Source organism: Neovison vison, chromosome 12 (genome assembly GCF_020171115.1).
Source record: "Neovison vison isolate M4711 chromosome 12, ASM_NN_V1, whole genome shotgun sequence".
Lineage (NCBI taxonomy): Eukaryota > Metazoa > Chordata > Mammalia > Carnivora > Mustelidae > Neogale > Neogale vison.
In genome coordinates this window covers 58,861,233-58,875,418 of record NC_058102.1, presented here as the reverse complement: position 1 = coordinate 58,875,418, position 14,186 = coordinate 58,861,233, and the positions used below count along the sequence as shown (strand labels likewise).

At 44.4% G+C, this 14,186-nt stretch overlaps 1 protein-coding gene across 1 annotated transcript in view; it reads right to left on the bottom strand.

The window, feature by feature from the left end:
• Positions 1–1,366: 1,366 nt before the first annotated feature.
• PTPRO (protein tyrosine phosphatase receptor type O) overlaps positions 1,367–14,186 on the bottom strand; it is a 47,948-nt gene continuing 35,128 nt past the window's right edge. The window contains exons 12-15 of the mRNA XM_044228003.1: positions 11,489–11,643; positions 10,277–10,412; positions 3,635–3,755; positions 1,367–2,642 (exon numbers count right to left, since the gene is read on the bottom strand). Of these exons, the coding sequence (XP_044083938.1) occupies positions 3,651–3,755; positions 10,277–10,412; positions 11,489–11,643 (396 nt within the window). The 3' untranslated portion in view covers positions 1,367–2,642; positions 3,635–3,650. The remainder of the gene's footprint in view (positions 2,643–3,634; positions 3,756–10,276; positions 10,413–11,488; positions 11,644–14,186) is intronic.

The following is a 14,186-nucleotide window of genomic DNA, read 5'->3' as shown; positions in this document are numbered from 1 at the left end:
TAGAAATTGACTTTCACAGTGAAGAAATTGAATCTCCACACTCTGAAAGTCAAATATTTTGTGATTCCAAAGTCTTCTCTCTTTCCACGCACCATGTAGGCTCTCATGACCTCTATGTGCTTACGCCCATGTTCAGAACTTTTGTAGCGCTCCTCAAATGATTACAACAACAGCAACAGCAGCAACAAAACCCTTATTAATAATACAGAGGCCCTGGGAGCCTCTACTCTGAATGCTCACATTGCATCCCGGAGGGGAAATGAAGCTAATTAAAGCGGTTTTAGGGTACGTGAGAGGACAAGCGACAAAGCACAGAGTATCCTACTGATGCTCTTACTCTTTATCTATGAAAAATCTGGAGCTATGGTAGGGCATTCTACAGTTTGTGAACGGAGACTCAGGAGGGAGAAGTCCCAAGGCATCTGTTGGGATGAAAATCCACGCCTTCTGACAGATGGATGCTTTCCTATAAATTCTGCTATAAATTCTGCAGCTGCAGGAGCAACCGTGTCCCTGTGAACAACGGGACGGCCGTGGAGAGCCCTGAAGGAAAGACTGGTAAAGTGCTTTTGTGGGAACTTTCTGTGCTCTCAGCTCTGAGTCTTCAGTCTACACCCTGGATACTTCATCATCTCTTTTGGGAAATTTGATCTGGTACTATTTGATCCCGACACGGAAGGGGTGCTCAAGAAAAACATGAAATATTCACGAAGTGCTTTAAGTTTCAGGGGGAGTAATATTCCGGTCTGCAAACCCGAAATGAATTCCAGCTTACCCACGCATCTTATCGGCTCCATCCGAGGTGGCCTACGTCGCTCTGGACCTGTCCTTGTGTGAAAATCTGAGAATTTCACACATCCATTTGCCACCTTTCTTTAGCCCCTGAGAATGGAGCGATTCATTATTCACATGGCCAAGAAGGGAAAGGAACAGGAGGGGTGAGAAGAGGAGGTAGGAGCAGGGAGGCGAGAAGGGGAGGAAGGGAGGCGAGTGGAGAACCGACAAGGCCCGCCCGAGGAGCCCAAGCTGTTAAGCCGTGGGGTCTGGGCGTCCTCTGCCGCTCCCCCTGCAAGGTGAACCTGCGGCTCACTGGCCAGCTCTTGCAAAGCACCGTGCCAAGGTCTGCCGTGGCCAGGCCTTCTCAGTGACAAGAGCTGTGGGGTGCAGAGCTGCTCGCTTGGCATCCTTCACGGCCACTAAGGTCACCGATAAATTATTAAGCTGCTCCTAGGTCCGTGGCTCCGTGAAGATGATCAGGAGTGAAGGGAAGCCAGGGCAAGGGGTAGTGATCAGATACGCAGAGAACAAAGCCTCCGGAAGCGCACGCGGGAAGGCAGGACAGCCACAGTGAAGCCATCAGCTTCTGTTTACTCTCAGCTCTGAAAACTTTCCTTGGTGTATTCATACCACCAGCTCTTATTTTTAAGGAAGTGACACAAAGTAACAGGCTTCACGGTGCTGTCAGTGTCCCTCTTGACAGCCTGTAGATCACAATACACAACCATGTACTGTAATGATACAAAATCCAGAAGAAGAAAATGTTACTAGTTACACGGGTTAAAATGAAACTGACAACCCAAAGGAAAACAAAACCAAAAGAAACCTCGGTTGGAGTCCATAGAGACAACAGCCAACTTTTTTGACAGTAGCCAAATTATTGTCCTAGCATGCTTGCAGTTCATTGCCCTAACGTCATAAACCCCCAGCTCTTCGGTGGGGGGGAGGAAAGTGCGTTTTCACAGCCTATGTAGTTCTCAAGAGAAATAGCTTTCACATGTATGCAGGTCCACAGAAAAAGGAATGCAAACTCTAGGCACCAAGGTTGCTCCGACAGCGGTAGAGTCTTAAGAGTCCTTCTTCAAACTGCTCCGAACCAGATCTGGTTTGGTGAAAAAAGAATCTGGACAGTGACATTAGTTCAAGAGGGCCCAGGGGAAAACAACACTTAACTGTTAATAAGGAAGAAAACCATCAAGAACTAGAACAATTAAGACTTAAATATTTTTTCTACTCTACTTTGAAGCTGAATTACAGCTTTTCATATTTGGAAAAGAGATGCAGTTGATCTATGGGTAGAACCGTTCTCTCTCTCCACCCCTCCACCCGCCCAGCTTAATGCCGGAGGACAGATATCGCTGGTTCAGTTTCCTTGAAGTAGAATTAACATTTCCTCATGTGTGGCCAGGCCGCTTTCTAACAATGAGGTACAATTTGATACTAACGATTCCTGTTCTCTCTTGGGCTACGGGCTTGGTTGGTCGTGTGGGTAGAAAACGATCCAGCTTCCTGATAAAATCACACATACAAAAATTATTGCACTTAAAAACAACAACAAAAAAACTCAGCCCAACCAGCCAAGGGCCAAGGAAACTCTCTGGAAGTGCTGTGCTTCCTGCCCTTTGCAGAGCGTCTGGACCTCTGTGGTGTTCCGTTGAATTTGGTCCATTATTAAATGTCCAGAAGTGAAGGAGTCCAAAAGACACTGTAGGCTCTTTAAGGCTAAGTCTTCCCGGTGCTTCAGGGAGACCGATTATCTCCTTGGCCTCATATGACAAAGTAGGGTCTCTTCTTAGCAAAATGGCCAGGAGGGCCCCTAAAAAACTCTGGAAGCAAGGGAGGATGGGTGCACACCATGTCCTGTCCTGCACATGAGAGAGAGAGAGAGAGAGAAAGAGAGAGAGAGACAGTGAGCAGCCTGGCAGGGACAAGCCACAGGTCTGGGGCTAGAAGTAGAGCATTTTCCTCCTGATGCCACTGTTTGCTCTCTTTACACTCAGCCCCATCACCCATGTGGACACAGGCTTATCTGTGCATCTTTCCCCCTTTAAGTCCTTTTTGTGGATCTAAATATCTTTCCCTTTTTGGCAAATTTGTCTCTCAGTCTTTACCCATTACGAAGATAGAATACTAATCCTATCCTGTTACCCACTGATCCATATGCCCTTTATCCTTCCATATGAATCCTACAATGCACGCCTGTCCTCTCCCAACCCTGGGAATGGTCCCCCCCACCTCATTGTACTCAGATACATTTCACACTGTTTACTGACTTGAACTGGCATATTGTTCCTTCAGCGAAGAGTATAACAGCTCCAAAATAGGATCTCCTACTTAAAGTTGAGCACAAGGCATTGAATATGTTACTAATGTTTTTAGGAAGTTCTCAAGTAAGTGTTCACATAATGGATGGAAGCAAGGTGTTCCTCTACTCCACTATTCCGAGACAAATTGTCAATTTTTTTTTTCCTTTGGGATGTGTACTCCAGCTCATATGTCCTTTGTAACCCCTTGCATGACCCTCGTTATCAATAAGATATTTGCACATAACACAAGATAAATAGAGTGGGACAGCAGCATCCTGATATCTCAGACACAGATCCAATATCAGGACAGCTGAAGGTTCCAGATGGAGGGAAGAAAGGTCGAATCCTAATGGGTTGCCGAAGCTCCAGCCCGTCATACCCCCCAGCCAAGGTGCGCAGAGGCACTAAGATATGCACAGTAGTACTGTCTCCCTATACATTTGGGGATCAAAATCAATACAGCTGGCGACTGCTGTCTTCTGTTATGTCACATCATGCCCCCTCCTGTGGTTTGAAGACAGAGCACCGACGATGGCCTCGTCTCTACTTACTGCTCTGGATTCTGAACTAGGACTTGCTAACGTTCTCATAGATGACATCGCTGATGCAGAACTGCTGCTTCTTCTTCATCCACATTAGTTGCACACACTGATGGATGAAAATGTACTGCTCCTAGAGCAAAAGACCAAAGCAGGGTTCAGAGCGAGGTATTGTGCAAACACATGCAAAGATATACTGCTTTCCTGCTTCAGTGGGGTTAGATACTCTGATCTGATGTCAAAGGAAAAATGTTCATTATTTAGGAGATAATTTTACAACAAGAAAATCCAAGAGACTCGACTGTAAAAATATTTTGATTAATAATAGAACTTAGGTCATCACAGCTTAACATAAAGGCAATGACTATCCGATCAATAAATCATAGGCCTATTTTGAAAAAAAAATTGTGTATCATCTCATACTATACCAAAATGAATTCTGGAAAGGTTTAATAAATTAAGCCTTAAAAAAGGGGGGGGTTGCTGAATACAGGTTAGTTTTTCTTTGATTACTTTTAGGAAGGACTTTCTAAACTTCAAAGCAAAGTAATAAATTACAAATAAAAATTTCAAACTACTGTATATAAAACAAAGTAAAATGAATAATATAAAGGGTAAATTGGAAGCTGGGAAGGAAAATTATTTTCTAAAATTGTGACAAAATGTTGATACCTTTAAAAAAAAACACATTTATTCAGTATCAGACATTTAGCAATCATAGCATGGGTGCCAAAAAAGTCCAATTAAAACCTGTTGTTGGAATGATTTACACTTTCTACAGAACAGAAACTAAAATGACCTGTTATACACTTTGTCATGGAACCAGTCCTCAAGTTTTTTGCTCATGCACCTGAGTATTGTCTAAAACACGTCTTCTTTGTAGCAGCGAAGCCCTGCCACCACTGTGCTTGGCTGAGTTCACAAATGGGTTGTAGCTTCTCTGGCTCTCCTCTCCTGCTAAGCCTTGTTTTCTGGCGGTAGTGAAAACCTGCCACTGCCATTACTACTGCTGGAACTGCCATAGCCACCTGGTTTCGTGTTTTGGTAAAGTATTGGCTTCCACCACCACAGGGGCCAGAGCTGCTGCCTCCAAAATTTAGTCCTTCCATGGGTCCCAACTTTGAAGATTGATTGTTGTAGTTGCCAAAGTCATGACAACTTCTCCTTCCTCCAAAATTGCTTCCATCATTATCAAATCCATGACAGCCGTCCTTACCACCACCACATATCCACCACCTCCTCGACTACCACCAAAGCAACCTTCCCGGTTTCGTCATGACCACAGTTGTCATTCCCACAAAAAACACCTCCATGACCACCATCAAAGTTTCCAGAACCACTTCGACCTGTTTGGATGCATGAAGCACTAACCATCTCTTTCATAGCTTGGACTTTCCTTACTTCTTAGTTGACAGTGAATCCCACACATCGACGGTGTGGGATTTTTGAATGACAATCTTGTCTACAGGATCATGGTCATCAAGTGTTACAAAAGCAAAGCCTGTTTTTGCCACTGCCTAGGTTGGTCATGATTTCAATCACTTTGATTTTCCATACTGTTCAAAAGAATCCCTTAGATGACGTTCTTCAGTGTCTTCTTTAATGCCACCAACAAAAATCTTTTTCACAATTAAGTGGGCACCAGGTCTTTGAGAATCTTCTCTTGAAACAGCCCTCTCTGGTTGCACATCTCTTCCAATCCCCTTGTATGGCCTTGCTTCGTGGCTGCCTCCACGAGGCCATACTTCACTAACCCAGAGCCTCTCTCTGGAGCACTTGGTGTTTGGATCTCTCATGACCACACAGTTGTGAGCATTCCGCATTGCTCAAAAATAGCTCCTCAGCCTCTTATCAGTTGTTTGAAAGCTCAGATCTCTGGTGAAGAGCTTTCGCTGCTGTGCAAGCTCTTAGGAGACTGACTTAGACACAGTGGTGGTGGGAAGGGAGACTTTAATGATGCTTATTTGGTGGACATCCACAGGCAGAAAGGAATAATCTAACAAACGTATCTCGATACCTTTATTTTTGCTTAAAATTCCTCAACTCAGTGACACACACACTTAACCTGACTGACAAAATATATCGGCAATGAGACCAAATACTCCTGGAAGGGAGGGACTATATCTTTTTATTCCTCATGCCTAATACTCAGGGCGTTTATGAAGAGTTTTCTGAAGTAAACTGAGGAAATATTAAAACATATGCAAAAGATGGGGACATAATAAAAAAATGTAAGTTGAAACAATTGTGTCTTGTCCATGACATGAGCAAAGCTAAAGGAAGATAGTAACGCTCCCTGGTGGCTTGAGTTTGTTGAAGTTGTCATTTTTATCTGTTGTTGGTGGAGGTATTATTACTAACGTGCTAGTAAATGGTCTTGTGGACACAGATAGTAAACAAGTGGGAAAGGATTCAATTTCATGTCCTATAAAAAGGAGAATGGCTTAAATAAGACACAGCAGATCTCTATGAAAAATTATTCAGTCTTTAAAATGAGATTTATAGAGTTTTGGACAATTTGGGATGATATGATAGCAAAATGTTAAGTGGAAAATTATAGTGTAAAGTTAGTAGATGTACACATAGCATAAAAGGTGTAATTGTATAAAAATCATACTTGAATGAAGATAGAGGTGAAATACATCAAAATATTGAGCGTAGCTCTCGTGGTGCCATGAAATCAAAGTAATCTCATGACCCTTTACCTTTTTTCTTTATTTCCTAGAGCTTCTCTGTAAGTAATACCATATGAAATAACCTTGACATGAAAGTCAGTCACAATATTCACAGGAGTTAAGGGTCTTTTGTATGACAACTTTATAAAGGTTAGGTTAATACTTCAAGGTTGATACCTCAGCCTAATCTGTATTTTTCAACAGGCTTTGGAGTAAGTATATTCCCTTGTTTTGTGATAGTATCCCATCCAGAACTGACCACCTCTTCTCATTATCACACATCACCCCGTTGGTTCTGGGCGTGTGTCAAGCACTGGGCACCGCCAGGCCAGAGCGTGCCTTGTTTTTTCAAATCAGAACTAGACAGTAGACAAACTTTGTGTCACGAAGGAAAAAAAAAAAAAAAAAAAAAAGAGCTGGACCCCAGGAAAAGTAAATGCGAGACTATTTACAGACGTGTCCCTGAGAGCCCCTGAGAAGTCTAAGCCGCTGATCAGGATAACGGCTGCTCAGGACAAAGCCCTCACTGACCTCCAGGGAAAGCCTATTAGAGGAAAATCAAATAAAACCTTTGATAAAAATAGAAGAGAAGCCAAGGGAGGTGAACACCACTCCATATAGAGCACTTTATGGTTTCAAAATGCTTATCTAGATTCCACTATTCATTTAATGGATACGCTACAGCTGTTCATGAAGGCATCATTCACGTTTTACACATGGGGACAGGGAGCTATGAGAGGGGAAGGGGGGTGTAGGGTGGCCGTAAGTGGCCCAGGCCGACTCACAGAGCTGGCCTGCGGACCCTGACTTCCTAACTACCCCTTGCTGCTCCTGGGGAGAAGCTCATAGCCTGTGCCCCGTCAGTTGAGACAAGAGAAGAGAGCACGTCCAAGTGCAGCTGCACAGCATGTTGCCATTACCGGAAATGTGCATCTCAGGACACACTGTTTCTTTCAGTCGGTTAGTTCTGCTATTTCTGGAGTGGGGCAGGTAGAATAGAGATGACAGGCTGTCTAGAGGAGGCAGGAAAATTACAAAACCAGCCATGAGAGGGAACCTGGTTCATAGCACACAGGTGGTTTATATAATTGGAAATCAGCTGGAGAATCATTCCTGCCTCTTAAAAATCACTGGGGTGGGATGATAAAACCAAAGAAAATAATTTGTTACTTTGCTCCTTATGTGTTAACATCAGTAAGGTCAAAGGCAGCAGGTGAATGGGCTCAAGGAGGATGTTAGGAAAACCCTAACATTCAGAATGCAGGTTGAACCATGAAGAGCACAGGAACCAGGAAAAAGAAAGGTAAACGAACAAGATGTTCCAGACATAACTAACAAAACAGACATAAATAAATAGCTCAAGCTAGAGAGACTTCGCTGCAGAATCCCGAGGGAACTCAAGAGCGAAGCTGGAACAGTTGGAAAAAATCAGTAACTTATGGTGACCTCTGCCTCTTTTGCTGACTTTGAGTTTTCCCACCAGAGTTCAGGGAAGGGCTATTGCCCTTTAAAAAGACCGTTTCCCTGGAGACGTCAGCCTAAAAATGCTGCTGGAAACAACAAAGCCAAACAACCATGAATTGGGACCAGAAAGTTAGGGAGAACGCAAAACACTTCCTCAGCTCTGCCAAGACACATGGGCTGACTGCTCTAGTTCGGTGCCATTAGCACACTTGAGAAGAGATAAATGGTGTTGCAAATTGGATAGAGGGTCTACCATGTGAAGGTAGTTTTTAAAAAGGCATTAGGATTCTGTAATTGGGAAAGCCAAAGGCAAATAGGCTATAATCAAAGTCTATAAAATTATAAGAGGCATAAATTAAGTCAACGGGGCAGACAATTCATCACATCCAAAATACTTAAAATAAGGAGTGGCCCTTTGAAGTTTGGGGATTAAAATACATAATGGGGAGTATTAACCACATATTAGGATGTAAATTTATGGGAGTGAAAACCAAAAATATGGACCGATTCATAAAGCACTGTTTAATCACTAGGTAGTGGGCTTCTCTGGGGAAGCAGAACATTTTGAGCTTACACCAATGAGGTAATGTTCCTGTCCCACTGCTGTAAATTAGAAGGCAGCTGGGCTGGGATGTGAGTGGGCTCAAGGAAGTGAGCAAACAAACACATCATCAATGAGACCTGCATGTGAATGGGTCACTCTTTCCAAAGTGGTATGATCTTGGTAAAGTGTAGAAATAAATCCCTTGGGTCAGCTGTATCAAGCCTTTGTCAGATGGGAGTGGGAAGCAGGAAAGAAAAGCTAAGAATAGGAGAGAAGAAACCAGAAGCGTGGGAAGAACTGAGATGCCCTTCAGCAGAAGAATCGATAAAAAAGATGTCATCCATATATACAGTGGAATATTATTAAGCCATCAGAAACGACGAATACCCAACTTATGCATCAACACGGATGGGACTGGAGGAGATCATGCTGAGTGAAACAAGTCAAGCAGAGAAAGTCAATTATCATATGGTTGCCTTTATTTGTGGAACGTAAGGAATAGCATGGAGGATATTGGGAGAAGAAAGGGAAAAATGAAGGCGAGGAAATCGGGGCGTGGTGGGGCGTGGTGGGGGGGTTATGAACCATAAGAGCCTGTGGCCTCTGGGAATCAAACTGAGGGTTTTAGAAGGGGAGGGGGCAGAGGGAATGGGTGAGCCTGGTGGTGGGTATTAAGGAGGGCACAGATTTCATGGAGCACTGGGTGTTTTATGTCAATAATGAATCTTGGAACACTACATCAAAAACTGATGATATACTGTATGGTGAGTAACATAACATAGAAAAAAATAACATAACAAAGGAAGGAAGGAAGGAAGGAAGGAAGGAAGGAAGGAAGGAAGGAAGGAAGGAAGGAAGGAAGGAAGGAAGGAAGGAAGGAAGGAAGGAAGGAAGGAAGGAAGGAAGGAAGGAAGGAAGGGAGAAAGAAAGAAACGGGAAGCGTGAACAGAGAGCTGCCAATTACTACAGGCTCTTTGAGTTATACTGACACCTAGTGGTGCTTAGTAGGAAAAGCATGGGGAAGATGACGGCAGCGTTTCATCTCTTGGAACTTGAGTAGGTCAGGTCAGGTTGTTTCTACTCTACAAGCGTTCTGCCCCCAAACTCCCTGAGCAAAAAGGATTATTGTATGTTCCAAGCTGAGAGGTCATAAGTACCGCACGGTAACGAGGGTTCTGAACCAGCTACTGTACGTGGGTTTCGGAGTCACCCAGGAGCCCACATGCTCCTGCTCGGAGGCTGTGTGATGCCGTGTGCCGGCAGCAGCCCAGGGCTAACCACTCCGGCTGGAGTACATTCTGAGGCTTCCAGGCAGGAGAGGATGGGACAGAAGAGGAGGAAGAAGGGGGAGCACACAACACTGGTGGGTATTTCTGGGGATGCTCCCATGTCGTTACAATGGGTATTCCTTTAGATCAAGGACACTGGCAGCACTACTTTGTTGGGAGCTGGAAATCCTTAACATCATAGGGACAAAAAGCATAAATCCAGCCCCTGATCATCATCCAAAGTGCATTGGGACAGAGAGTCACATAGAGGATGAACTAATGCCAAACTTATTGAATCACATTTAGCATTTCAAATATAAATTAAATCACATGAGTTCCACCGTCTCCTCTTGGTGGCATTTACCCAGATCGGCTGTCACCTTCACTGAACTCGGTCTGTCCAAAGAGGTTTTATTCTATTATAGATACTGTAGATGCATCCATGTGCCTTGGATTACTAAAGGGCATAGGACGCCAACTGCAGGGCTAGCACTATACACTGAATGGATTTCTAGAGGCTAATATCTTTTTTTTTTTTTTTTTTGTACCTTAAACAGTTTGAACATGCACACTAAGAAACTAGGAAGAGTAGAGGCAGGAAAAAAAAAAAAACGGAGACAATTGTTTTGAAACATGAGACTGAATCTCAAGAAGTTTCTCAGTCCAGGGCATATTTGAAAATACATTTTGATTCCACTCCTACCTCTGTCTGCACCATAGACATCCGGTATGATCGCATTTCTGACACCAGTCCTAAGATGTCGACAAACTCATGATCCCGAATGTGCTGCAGGAGCCTGTCCAGGGCAATGAATGTTCCCGTCCGGCCGACTCCCGCACTGCAAGAGAGTGTCCAGACAGCATGTTCCTCAGACCGTGATTTTATACAGTTGCAAACACATTGGCCACTAGAAAACCCTACCAAACTACAGGTAGTACCACTGAGAAAACGGAAGAAATATTCCTGAGAAAATTTCCCTACTTTGAAATACACGATTGTGGTTGGTGGTTTTGTTTTGTTTTGTTTTAATTTGAGAGAGAGAGCTCAACGGTGGGGTTGGGGGGATGGCTGGGAGAGGGAGAAGCAGACTCCAAACTGAGTAAGGAAATGCACGCGAGATGCAGGACTTGATCCCAGGACCCTGAGATCATAACCTGAGCCCAAGGCAGACACTTAACTGACTGAGCCACCCAGGCGTCCATTGGTGTGTCTTTCCGTGTTACATTTCTGTCACATTTCTGAATTGCCTTGCTGCCTCCCTCAAAGAGATGTGGGGGCCCGCTGTTTCCTGAGGAAGGTAAGGAATCCAGAGGGAGCCTGCTGGAGACTTGCTTCCTGGTCTCAGGGAGCTGATACACAAAAAACAATTCCAGTCTTCCTTGTATCCTTGGAGTTCAGTCACACCCCCTGCTGGAAAGTTGGCTTGAGAGACCACACACCCGCTCTAGCTCTGGGGCGACAGCCATTTGCAGGAGGTCAAGAATATTTATGTTCTTTAGTGCTGTGATTAGTGGTTTTTAGTCCCACATTGTGTTTGGCCATGTTATAAACCACTCAGACTCACTGAGAGCGCCTGAAGGCATGGATTTGAGTCCTAATCCCTGCCCATTGCAGCTGCATGAATTTATGTGAATCCCTTTATCTCCCCACTTCTCGGGTCTTTTTTTTTTTTTTTTTCTTTTTATCTGAAAGTGAGACTAATAGGATCTACCTCATAGACTATGGGGAAAAAGAAAAGCCATATTATAAGCAAATCACGTATCTAATAAGATATCTGTTAACTATAAATTTTAGAAAGTCAGAGTTCATGCTATGGTGAATTCAGTGGGACCGAGGTATATGGAGGGCTGGGCTCTTGGGTTTGTAAAGCAGAGCCTGCGGTACCACCAGGGAAGACAGGGCTGACGAGGTTACCTGCAGTGCACAATCATGGGGCCTTTGCTCTTAGTAGCTTGCTGTCGAACCACGTGTACGAACTGCAGGATGCTCTCGGCCGCGTTTGCTGTGGGCACCCCGTGATCCGGCCACGCCGTGTAGTTGAAATGCATCACATCCTGCGTCTCGTCCGCCTTTAGGAGGAAAAACCAACACAAGCGTGAGTGTCACAGTGTGCCCGCAGGGTGGCCTGGGACTCCCCGGCCTCCGAAGTTAAAGCCCGTTCCCACCCTGGCCGGTCCCTCTTCCCTTCCCAGCCCTGTATCTGGCACAAAGCGGGCCCTTAAAAAAAATACTAATTGTATAACACTTCAAAGAGTAGGATAAAGAGGTGAATCCATGGCTTTATAGAGAAAAGAGCTCCCATGGATTGGGTTTTGCCTCCCAGCTTAGCCTTTTGGCAACTGCATCAGCATTGGTCCATGAATCCCGTGGAAGGTGCTATTGGTCCCTTCCTGCCCCCGGGTCCCCTTCACCAGGCTGATGCACCCCTCTTCCAGCTGCTGCTAACAGCATGTGGCTGCATCCTCCTCATGGCTGACTTCTACAAAGGGTCCTGCCTTTGCTGGGGTATGCCCAGGGAGATGTGTTTTTCTGAGGAGGGCAGCCCACAGCTGAGGAATGACGGATACTGGGGTACAAAGCGCCTGCCCCCTCATGTCAGGGGGTAAGCTAACAGCACGGTGCCATTCACTGCCCTGGCCATCTCCGTGGGATCCAGCTGAGGCCAGATTCAGAGAAACCCACTGCTGTGTGTAGGTCCTTCCCTGCCCTGTCCTATCCTGCTTACCTGGCTCCCTTAGAGATATTACCCAAGTTTACACTTTCAGAACCTCACCAATAAGACAATCCCTGTCTTGTGCTCTGACCCAAGAAAAACTTGCTAAACACGTTTTCTCATATTTAAAACGAGCCCTTTTAGACGTTATAGGATAAAATAGCCCATCACAAGGATGGTTTGTGAGAATTAAGTGTGCTCATGTCTGTGAAGGATGGGACCTGGTAGATACGGTCATCACTACTACCTAATTACCACCACCCTCTCCCATCCAGCTCAGCGTAGGTATAAGGTTGGTTCTGGGAATCCCAGTGGGTTGGTATGTTTTGTATATTTATCTCATTCATATTAACCCATATGTCAAATACATTCTTGTCCCCTTAGAACTGAGTAATTGTCAGTGAGGGTATGGGCCTTCAAGATTCACCTTCTTTTCTTTCTTTCTTCTTCTTCTTTTTTATGATTTATTTATTTGAGAGAGAGAAAGAGTAGGGGAAGGGGCAGGGAGAGCGAGAGAGTCTCAAGCAGACACTGCACTGAGAACAGAGCCCCATTCAGAGCCCAATCTCATGGCCCTGAGGTCATAACCTGAGCCAAAACCAAGAGTCTGATGTTTAATAGACTGAGCAACCCAGGTGCCCCAAGACTCGCTCCTTTTAGTCTCTACTAATTTGTAAGCATAAAGATTTATCCTGTTCTTATTATCAATTGTCAGAAATATACCAAATCCAGGCCTCACAAAGATATAATTCTTCCCCCTTCCCTCAAACATGCTAAGAGCCTAGAATCCACTGGGTGAACGGAATACTGGGGTACAATTCAGTAGAATTGTACTGGGGTACAATTCAGTAATTCAGAAGAATGTGGCCTGGTTATGAAACCAAAGTTAGGTTCAGGTATTGGAAAAATGAAATCCTAAGAATCAGTGGTCTTGGGTGGAGTAAAATTTGTATAAATGTAAGTAAATACATAAATAAAGCATATACATGTAAGATCTGTGCAAACATAAATAAACCAGTGTCCCACCTGCACCTCCCCCCATCCCCTCGGCCCGTAAGACTCTCCTTCCCCAGCCACACGCAGCCCCTCCCTCACTGCCTTCAAGGGCTCCTTCTCAGACACATGGAACATGCGTGCGCAAGTCTGCAAAGACGCTGGTGACTCTCACTGCTGTTTCCAGGAGGTATGGCCAGGAAGTAACCCAAGCATAACAAGCTGTGCAGAACGACTCCATTACCCAGCACCATGAGGACTGAAGCACACGCCATCACTAGATAACTTTGGTTGCCCAGAGAAATTCCCCCAAAATGTTAGCTCTTTTCAAAGGCTGATTACAGGCTTCGTGCAAAGACCTGCACATGGTAGGCAATATATACATAGGTGTGTGTGCGTGTGTGTGTATTATTATACATATTTTTTCAGAAATTTTTACATATATATATAATTGATCTGAAAATATATCCAGCTAACATATGCAAAGTCGTTCAAAACCAGAAAACACTTAAATTGTCACTAGTCTCTCTATAGCTACAAGACAGAGTTCCTCGTACAAGGGTGATCCCTGTCAGCTGAAGAGCAAGGCACGCATCAATGGGAACGAACACATTTTTGCTGGTTTTAGTCCCCAGTTCCTACTCAGTTCAGGCCAAGTTTTCAAATTTCATGTTATGGTCATTTTCTTCCTTTCTTATTAAATGAGAAAACCATCCTTGTTACATCTTAGCCATTCCAAAATTTCTCTTACTCCGATTTCCTCATTCATGTGCTTTCATCTGGTTGTTCGCTGAAAGCTCCCATGTGTCGGTATGAAGGGAGTAAAGAAGAATGTGAACAAAAATGGGAACAACTAGAAAAACATCCATTAGCACAGCACAATGTTCTTTTGCAATACAGCTTTCA